General features: G+C 31.0%; 1 protein-coding gene across 1 annotated transcript; it reads right to left on the reverse strand.

Annotated features, from left to right (window-relative positions):
* Nucleotides 1-1,771: 1,771 nt before the first annotated feature.
* LOC133185791 (oncoprotein-induced transcript 3 protein-like) lies at nucleotides 1,772-10,509 on the reverse strand. The gene is made up of 6 exons (XM_061321085.1): nucleotides 10,425-10,509; nucleotides 5,551-5,751; nucleotides 5,099-5,249; nucleotides 3,676-3,690; nucleotides 3,251-3,527; nucleotides 1,772-1,860 (listed from the first exon to the last, which is right to left on the reverse strand). Exons 1-5 carry the CDS (start codon nucleotides 10,468-10,470, stop codon nucleotides 3,518-3,520), a joined length of 423 nt encoding a protein of 140 aa, XP_061177069.1. The 5' UTR covers nucleotides 10,471-10,509; the 3' UTR covers nucleotides 1,772-1,860; nucleotides 3,251-3,517.
* Nucleotides 10,510-10,905: the final 396 nt, after the last annotated feature.

Raw genomic sequence — 10,905 nt, forward strand, 5'->3', positions numbered from 1 at the left:
ATATAAAACCAAGGTGTGCAAACTATATATTTGAGGAACGTGTCGTCTGACCTTAAGGACCCTCTATACACTAGAGGAAAATATTTTTTGGACATTGAGAAAATTATAGTGTGTAAAGGTGTAAGTATTGAGCTTATCTATCACATTTTCAACATAGGGTGCCTTGCATTTACCCCCAGGAAAAATGTTCAAAGACAATGAAGTACTGATGAACATAAATCACTGTGTTTACTTAAGTGGGCAAAATATCTGCAAATGAAGTGTTTTATCTATTCATTTTGGCCTATTAAAGTGTTATGAATGCTTGATTTGATCACAAATTAAGTAAAAAATTGTACATTTCAATTTATTTTATTCTTGATCAAAGGGCAGATCACTCTATTTGCATAAAAATACCACAAAATCAGAACTCTCTAGTGTGCAGTGTATAGAGGGCTCTTAAATGTTTTTCTTTTTGCATAAAGAGATATTACCACATAAAGATGATATCACCAAATTGACATAAATAATTTATTAATAACTAAAATGGATATTTGTTAATCCAAATTTTCTCTATTTTTCTTAAAATTTTAAGATATTTGTTATTTTTATATGCTTCCTATATTTAAATTTTTCTTATTTTCACATATGGTAAAGTTGTCACATAAAGATAAAGATAAAAATGATATAAAAACAAAAAGTTTTGACCGTTTATTAAGAGAGAAAAAACACTTTTTACGGATTTTTGGCTCAAATCTGAACTTAGATTGGAAGCTTTTAAAAGCTAACATAATTGTAGTTTGTTAGGAAAATCATATTTATTTGATATATTTTAAAACTTTAGTCCCTTACTATTAATTTAACTTACATTTAAAAAATTTTCCAAGTCTTTGATTGTGTAAAAATTATAATTAAATTCATTGTTCTATAATTATTTTGAGAGGCAGAAAAGCAGATATTTTCATACGCCGCCATTCCGCCAAAAATATAGTCCCTGCTAGATTTCAAACTCAGTTTACCATTTCTATTTAAAGTTGTACAATTGTGATGAAGAAAAAAAAATGATCTTTTAAATTTCTTACATCTAAATATTTAAAACATACAGTGTATAAGCAAATATACTTTGAATATTTCATCTAAGTCAGAAACCAGACAAGAATCCCTCCTTAAGGGGAAAAAGGACCTTAAGCTGAAAAAATACTTGTCATTCAATTTTTTCATATTTTGTATATTTTTTTAATTTAGTACCCACATATCTTAAAGCAGTTATATCTTTAGGTTTCTTACCTTATTTTAGAGATATTGATTGACAAACGTTATGCCCTATGATCATAACTTTTTATTGCGTGGACCTTGAGGTCCACAGAAAATATATAAACGAAGTTAAACCGAGCTTACGTCAGGTTCCGCCAGAATGCTTTAGATGGTTCGCCACTAAGACAACTTGCCTTTAGATCAATTCGCCCTCTTTGAATAAGAACTGACAAGTCAATGGCAAACCTTGCTTAAAATCTGTATATCGTATTTATTAATTGATTAGCGTATCTAAGTCCGATTCTACTATTTTAAACATTTGAAATAAAATAAAATGTCAAAAATTTATATAAGAACTGATTGTTTACTCGTTTTGCACTTATATAAACGGGAACTATGACGTAGTTAAACAGAATCATGTGACCATGTGTCCTTCATCCTATTATTTCATTCAGATCAAATTTCTCAGCCGTATACAATAAATAATATGGACACATTAGAATCAAATCTAAAGTAAACTTGAGAACAAGGGTAACCTACTTTTATGCCAGCAAAGAAAGGAGCACTAGACTGAAATTTACATGGATGTCCTGTTGCTTTTTGCTTCGCCCCAACAACACAATGAATCTGCAATAAATAAACAGAAGAATATGAGCCGTGAAGAAGACGTGTCTCCTTTCATAAATTATTTTCTTACCACACATTTACAATGTATTCCATATGAAAAAATTTCAAACGTAGAATAAACGTTTTATTAACATTCGACCCCTCGTGGGTATCAGGCCTAAAATATCATTTACCTACTGCATGTCACCAAAACTTGTCATCATATCTTGTTTTTGGTAGATGTTTTTGTCTTTAATCGTGTTATTTAAATGTCTAGGCATTCCACTATAATCTGACTTTTCATATTCAAAGGTGAAAAAATGCCACAAAATTTGGAAACGTCAAAGCAGAAATTACGGAGGTGATGTGAAAACGATAACTAGCGGGCATGATTCTTTTTTAAAGTTTATTCTACGCTATTTTTGGATTTTTTTTAGATGGAATACATTGTAAATGAGTGTTAGAAGCAAACTTTATGAAAGAAGATAAATAAAAATATCCTTGGACTTGGGGTGTTGTTCGAAACGGGGTCCTGTCCACAAGCACATGTGCATTTTCTTACATATTCTCCAGTAACAAATACTCTTCGATGATCACAAAAACTTTGTTACTTATATATACTATGAAGGAAACATCTAGAAATAGAAACTTCTGGACAATTCTAGGTCATTACATTCTGATATATTTTAGAGAATTCTTCATAATTCATTAAAGTAACATGCAGAACATTCTAGAATATACATTATCAAAATCAATTCATTAAATTTCTAAAAAAAAAAAAATTTGCAATTTTGACTGTTTGCAACAGATTTAAGGTTGTAAAACATATTTTGAAAAAATACAAAGTAAAATTGCGATCTGAGTTATTTTATATTTTATACCGATTCTCGTCAGGGGATTATGTTGCGTTGTACATTTAATTGTTACAAAATGTATTTTTTATAAATGACTTCAGTTGAACAAAAAAGTTCAATACACACATGATATACACATGAGTTTTAAAACCACATGGTAATTTTTAGAATTGTAGTTTCCTGTGCTGTTATATAAAAAGTCTCTAGAACTTTACTTCTGGTGTTAACGTTTGTTTTGTAGATAGTTCTACAACAGTATTTGATAGATTTGTGTTTAAGTTGAATAGTAAATAGGTTTTATGGTTAGCTCAGCCTCATATACATATACAGAATCTTACTTGTAACATTACATATTCTATTACAGTTCATTACATGTCATAGATGGTTTAATGAATTCAGCGGTGAAGGCAACACTTTTTTGTAATATTTCATTGTAAATTTAGCTAACACCTTCGATTGTTCTGACCCATAACAATAAGATTCTTTTTGGATCATTTAGATAACAATATAATTCTAATTCTAATTAAAAAAATTAAAAAGAAGAGATATATACAAACCATAGATCCTGCCTTTTTTTGGCGTTGAGAATGTCCTTCGCACTAAGAATCGCGTTCTTCATATCATCCACTGTAACTGTTTGATTCCGTAATGCTTCTGTGTTGTCAATATACCAAGTGACCTCATAAAAAAAAACTTTATTGCTTAGTGGCAAAAAACTGCAGATCAGGTTAACAGTAGGTTCGTGTTTTATGAACTTTGAGTTGTTCTTTCCAAAAGTCTTCCAAGACACATTGTGATAGGCCACTGAAACACCAGAGGGCACTTCATCTACACCTACAAAACACTGCAGAGTTCAAAATAGTTGTGAATATTTATTAAAACATATGAAAAATCGAAAAGTGTTTGATTGACTGATAGATTTCCATAAGTGTCTTTTATTGTTTTATTTTTCTTAAACTCGGATAATAAAGCTTATACATACATGATGTGCTCCGTTCTGAAAGATAAGTGAAAAACATTAAACCTCTCCAAACGGTTTTATTCTGTAATACTTGAAGGATGACTGCACTTAACCCTGAATTTCTGGGTCTTTTTCGGTCACTTCTGTTGCTTTAATACATTCATCTAATTTAACTTTTGTTTATTTATTAAAGAAATTTGTCAATTTTAAACCAAATTTAAATCGATTTAAGACTGTTATGCAATGAAAATAAATTATGCTACCTTTTTCGTCCTTGCTGCTTTTCAGATATATAGAATTTAGTCTTATCTGCCCTTGATTAATCTTTAGGGTGATAAATATAAGCATGAGAGGTGAAGCAAGCATTATAGAAAGGATCTAAAATTAGACTTGCATACGTAACAATGGTCATGGATTAAAAAAGAAACTTTATAACTCGTTTCCTATCTTTCTTTCTCTTTTTGCATAGCACAAGTACACTATTTACAAAGGTTTTAAAATGAAATTAAACATTTGGTCACGTCTATTTAAGTACAGATTTGACATCAATGATGACAATTTAACGTGTTATAACACAATGTCCTAATTAGCATATAGCATGCTTCTTTACACGTCACGTGACGTGATGTTACCTGATGCATGAAATCACGTGGAGATTATAATATTCAACATGTCAGAACCCTTGATTGCAGCACAGATAGCTAATATAGGAAGTAAGTTTTTTTCTCTTTTAAACCATGAGGGAATGTTCGTCTATTATTCTCCTATTGACACTGCTTTATTAATCCAAATATACGACTACTACTGTTGAATAGAGATAAATAGACAAACATGCTCTCACTATGTATAAAGTCAGTATATAAAAAAAGGTCGTCCTCATTATCGAATGGAGATTCCAGAATTCCTGATGACCCCCGCCTATGAAAACAAATTCCTACTTGTAAGTACATATTTTTATTTAATGTAATTTCGTAAAGTTGCAGATTGGATGTTGGCCATTCCTGCAATTAAAAGAAAAATGCTACTTTCGAAAGTTTTTCGAAAATTTCTTATGGATTAAGTGCAGTCATCATTCGTTGTGTTTTAGTTTACTAACTACAGTTTCAGTTCTGTGAATGCTATGCGTATCAATATACATGGCTCACTTATACACACGAAAAAAAAAATGCATTAGAGGAATGTAACAATGCGGCTAAATAGATGACAATGAAAATTTCAAGATATATAGGGGATTGATTAATTCAAATTATTATGAATTGTGTACATTACTTATAAAAACACTATAAATAAAGAATATCGTCTCTGGATTATGTATAAGAAGATAGATTCTCGGCGACTATTATTTGAGTAAAAACGGAGATTCCGTCGTACGAAAGGATATGCAGGGAAAATGTTTCAGTAGAATTTACATGAGATATGAAATCATGAATTAATGTAACCATACCGAAACAGTAAGCAGCATTGCAAACATCTAATGGTGTCAGAGTAGAGTCCGCAGTTTTTCATACGGATGTTATGCGATTTCTCACAGTTTGAATCAAATCCAACTCGACACATCTTGACTGTAGACAGGCTTCCACCTACAGGCAGAGAACCTTCAAAATATGTTATAAGTTATACGTGTAAATTGCTACAAATATACACATTTTACGATTTTTGCTTATGTAGCTTCACAAATTGCATCAACAGATTTATTTGTAATGTATTATCGTCTTCTATGTTAAAATGGCTCAGGTCACATTAACTTTTCTTAGCAGCCAAAACTTTTATTTTTCCTCAAAACTATTATAGCATATTAAGAATAAGTATAAAGAATACGTGCAAAGCAATACAGACTGATCAACATAAAGAATAAATGATGTACTCTTTATAATCAAGTACAAACACGAGCTTTACCGTCCATCCAGTACGGGTACAGTGTTCCACAGGATATGAGTTCGGGTGCAGTCGTTGGAATCTGATAGAAGTCACCAGCCCTATACCATTTCTTGTAGAGATATTTATCGCAAAGAGGGACTGAATCTTCCAGAAACGACGGACTTCGTTTGGATAAATCAGGGAGCATACTATATACCTTATCAGAACAAGGATCTTGACCTTATAAAAATAGAGAAAGTGTACTGACAAAAGTAATGTTCTACAACGTATTATTAATTCTTTAAGGGCTTTCATAAATGTTTATGAAACAAGGCTTATTGGGACCTAGGTATCGGAAAATAATAAACTTATGTGAAAGGTTTCTGATAAATCATTTAAGATTATTTAAACTGTAGCCCTCACGGCTAGGCTAGGGCGAGAATTGGTGATCAAAATTACATATAAAAATATACAGGAATTATCTTAAGATTTTTTTTTTAAGATCTGCAAGGCATTGATTAATCATATTGATATATAAGCATCCGCCAATATTTTGAATTAATTTTGTTCACTTATGACCGTTTAGGGCAATGTGGGACTATTATAGGGACTTTTTAAATAAGATTATATAAATATTGCAAGTGTGTTCAAATCATGACCATTTGAGGCATTTCAGAATTGGAAATAAAATTTTAAATTGCAATAAATAACAAAACGATTTTCTTTACAAGAACAGCAGGGCCATGAGTATTTGTGTTAATATGTAAACATACTCAGGTAATGCAGATTTAAGGTAACGATATTCTTTCAAAAATCCCTGTTAATTTTTTTTTTTATAGGAAATAACTTAAAAACCCATATAAGAATACCTTTTTATGCTTACTACAGAAAACATATACCCAGAAAAACCCAGCTGCCATTTTTTAACACAAAGATTATGATCTCATATTCTATTAAAATGTGTACCACAACACACTGTACTAAGTCACCAAGGCCCCGTTCTTTGGCACTTACTACGAAAGCCCAGAAGGCTCATTCGAGATTCGAGTTTCGAAATACGAGATTCGAAATTCGAGATTCGAGTTTCGAGATTCAAGATCCAAACTACCCAATCAAAAGGCGGTTTAAGATTCAATTACTCCCCTTTTCTAAGTTTTGACCTTCTAGAAATCGTTGAATATATTCAAACCGAAGAGGTCATTTGATAACATTACAATGCAATAAAGAGTGTTATATATCAGAACGAACTTAGAAAAAAAATAATGGGTTTTTGGTCTGCAAAATATGCTTAAATTTATATCATAACCTCTTAAATATTATAATAAAATTTATATCAAGAATATCTATATCGCATTATCTACTTTGTTTACAGGTTTGATGTCATGTCATAATAATAAATATTGTTAATTGGATTCAAAGAGCAAAGGGGGGGGGGGGGGGCGTATTGTAGTCGATGAGAATTATTAGTGTGCAATGAAACAAGTGACTAGCGATTAATAATAATTAGTAATACGGGTTTCAAAGTGGATATCATAGTTTGTGACAAGGTATTAAAAAGTGACCAGTGACCAAGTTTGTGAAACCAAGAGACAGCCCCTTAAGTACGGATGACTGAAATATACATGCTTAATAAAGATAATGATTTCTCTTTGTTCAGGCCCGTAGGAAATAAAAGAAAATCACTGTAAAGCCCCCCCCCCCAAAAAAAAAAGCAACAGGGTTATCACGGTTATTAGACGTTATTTTTGAAAGGACACAGGCATAAAGTTGCTATGTTTTCTAAAGTGGTAAAAAATATAAGGGAAATGTAGGGGGGGGGGGATGAGACACGTGCCCAGAGTCCTATGGCTATGTTGTTTATTTTATTACAACGGTAGACAAATATTCGGTTATCAACATTCAGTGTCAATCTTGCGATGCATGGGCGAAATAATTGTATATTCGATAAATATGTATAAGGAAACCGCTCGTAGTTTCAATACATGATGTAATGGCCATAGAAAAAAAATATATAAAAGTATTTAATAATGATAAAAAATTAATTACTTTAACAGAACAATGGACCCTCTATACACCTTTAGGACTTTGAAAAAAAATCGTATAGCCTAAAGGAGTACGTATTAAAATTACTTAGTTCATGTATGCCTAATTAGTGTACACAGGAAATCTTGAAAGGCATCGTAGTAGTATCCAATTTTTACAGTATACAAAACTTTTGATTTTTATAGCTGGTTAAATCTAAAATTGAAATGTTACCTTGAAGTCGATATCAGACTATTAAAAAATGACAGCAACAGGAGTCTTCGATTAGGACAGGGAATAGAAATGGGAAATATGTTTGGGTAAGGAGGAAGTCAAACATAAAACATTTTAAAAATTATATTTAGATTATTCAGTAAAGAAGTTGAAGGATTTTAAATTTACTCAATTTTATTAAAAGTGGTCATGAAGATTTTAATTTCTGTATCATGAAAATAAGTTTAAATGATTTATAATTATATTCACTGGAAAAATGACAATGATAGATGTCTCCAAGATCGCAGAAAGTGGTCCTCCGACCTCCGACCCCTCTATTGAGAGGGGGCGACTCCCTTCTTGCCTATCCGGAATTCGGCAATGGTGCGCTTTAATTAGGTGAAATCTGTGACTTTACATTAGACTACACATTAGCAGAATGGAATATACACCACTGTTTCCCAATAGCAGAAATACATAAAAATTAAGTTTTCAATTACTTATCTTGGTCTAAGGCTTTGAATACTTGAATTAATTAAAAATTTTATATACAATACAGACTGGAATTTATCTTATTCCATATCAAATAGTAGATCAGTCTAACTGCACAAATGCACCCTTCAATGTAATGAAATATATCCTTAATTAAATAACTGTGCAGTGTAACGACAATCCTTAGTATTTCATATCAATATTAATTTTCTCCCTCCTCAATGTGCTTATTAAATAATTTATCGACCTACTAATTTCGCAATTCAACGATAAGACCATATAATATTCCATATATGTATTTATTGTATATTATTTTGTTTAATGAGGAAAACAAGATTTTATATATATATATATTTTCAAAACGTAACCCAAAATGCATTTTTATTTTGTTTTGATACATATATAACATTTTTTCTTGCATTATTATTTAAGCAAATGACTCATTTGTTATAAATATATTCAGTGATTTCTTGTTAGTAAAAACTTAATAAAGGGGAGTAATCAAATATTGAATCCGCCTTTTGATTGGTTAGTTTGGAACTTGAATTTCGAATCTCGTATTTCGAAACTCGAATCTCGAATGAGCCTTCTGGGCTTTCATAACTTACTGCTCAATATCTCAGAAACGTACAATGATTTATTTATTTTAGTACGTAGAATTAATTACACAAATCTCAAACACTTAAAATCTTCATACTTGGTTTACTGGAACCATTCCGAAATTCCACTATCTACTTAATTTTTTACCCCTCAACCAATCATATGCTTTCTTGATGAATCATAACACATGTGTTAATAACTAAATATTTCTGTCAGTAAAACAAATGAAAAACTTTTCGATACTTCAGTTTCAACATCAGATTAGATTTCCTTACTAATTCAATTAAAGATATATTAAGCATTGGCTGTCAAAATATTGGTATTTAATTCTTTTTAATGGTACAATTTAAAGGAAATTTAGATAGCTAATTAACCTAGTAGCAACAACTGCATTCATTGAACTCTTTGTAGTTGTTGCATCAAAAATTATCGTTCGATATTGCGGTGAAATTGACATTTGAAATGGAGTCATACTCATTCTAATTTTCTTGAGTTTGGGGTTCTGTCTCCCCACAAAGGCGCAATTCTGTTTAGGACCTCTGCTAAAAGTGCTTCAGTACTTTTCTTTTTAGTTAATTTAAGCACAAAAACGAGCACAGATGTATTCATTTTTTTCCATCCTTGAGTTTTACCAGAATCTATGTTTTAAGTAAATGCTTACTTTTACTTTACAGAGACTATATTATCAGGAAGATCTAGACGTACTATTATTTCATCAAGAGTTCTTGGAATCAGGAAGATTTGGAACAGAAATTTAAAAACGAAATATGCTAAGATCATTCAACTTCTAATTACCAAGATGGTGGATCGGAGAAGGCGGGAAAGGGATTTGTTTAGGTACGTCTGTTTGTTCTTTTCGTATGTTCTGAAAATAAAACCTTGCTGGGAAACTTTGGAGCAAGCAACATGAACACTTTATATCTGACAGACAAAGATAGGTCATTACCACAAATAGTTGTGTCATTACCCTAATCCAAGGTCCTTTTATCATTTATTTCCTTGTTATGGAAAAAGAGACGGTCTGTATCTGAGCGAAAAGTAGTTGGACAAAGACAATGTCACGGGAAATAGAATTGTAAATTCTTTTCACTGCATAAAACATTGACATACAGAATCTTAAGAAGGTTATATTTTGCAAAAAGGAAGTAACGTGTAACACTACGGGACGTGTCATGACCTTGAAGTTAAGTCTGATGACAATATCAAGGTAAGTTTTGCACCAACTAGAACAGGAACATATTCTCGGAGAACATATGTTCCAAAATCATACCCCTTATAGTTAAAAAGAAGCTTCTGCCTAGCAACGAAAAATGCCTCATGACACTCAAGTTGTCCCTGTTTATTTTTTTTTTTTATTATTTCTTAGGACATTGAGACCCCTTTCCTGCATCCTTACATTTAGTTAATAAAAAAAGTATTAGAATTCAATTAGATTTTTCACATAACCCTTTGGTCTCCATTTTCTGCATCAAGTTATTTGTTTTGTTAGTGAATTTTTGTTGAAACATTTGTAAAATTTGTTAAGGTTTTGTTTATGTAAGTCTTTCTACTAACTGTTTGATAAATTTAGCAATCTAAATTCTTACCAAACACGATCCCAGTTACAATGGTCAACAGAACATAGATCAACATTCTTCTGTAAAAGTACAGCTGAAAGTAAATGAAAAGAGACGTGATGTATTTTATTTGGAGTAAAGAGAAAGTACCGACATAATTACAGAACAAACTACTTAACAAGAAACGGGTCTCTTAACTCATATATGAATATTAAAATATCCTTACAATTAGTTCATCTAACATATTTCTTACTTTATCTTTCATCTAATGTAAGTACATTACAAAACATGAAAGTACTAATATTAATATGTTTGTTCTTGCAAATGGTTTCAGTTTCAGTTTCATATCTTAAACTAAATGGGTCTTATCAGAATACAAATACATGTATTTAAATGCATCTCATATTTACTAAAAATATGCAAAAATAAAGAATACAAAATATCCCATTGAAAAACAATTGTGTAAAGCTAATCAATGAAATATATGGAGATAACGAACAGTATTCAAGCT

Source organism: Saccostrea echinata, unplaced genomic scaffold (genome assembly GCF_033153115.1).
Source record: "Saccostrea echinata isolate AGI-Se365-2 ecotype Australia unplaced genomic scaffold, CSIRO_AGI_Sech_v1 ptg000012l, whole genome shotgun sequence".
NCBI classification, from domain to species: Eukaryota; Metazoa; Mollusca; class Bivalvia; order Ostreida; family Ostreidae; genus Saccostrea; species Saccostrea echinata.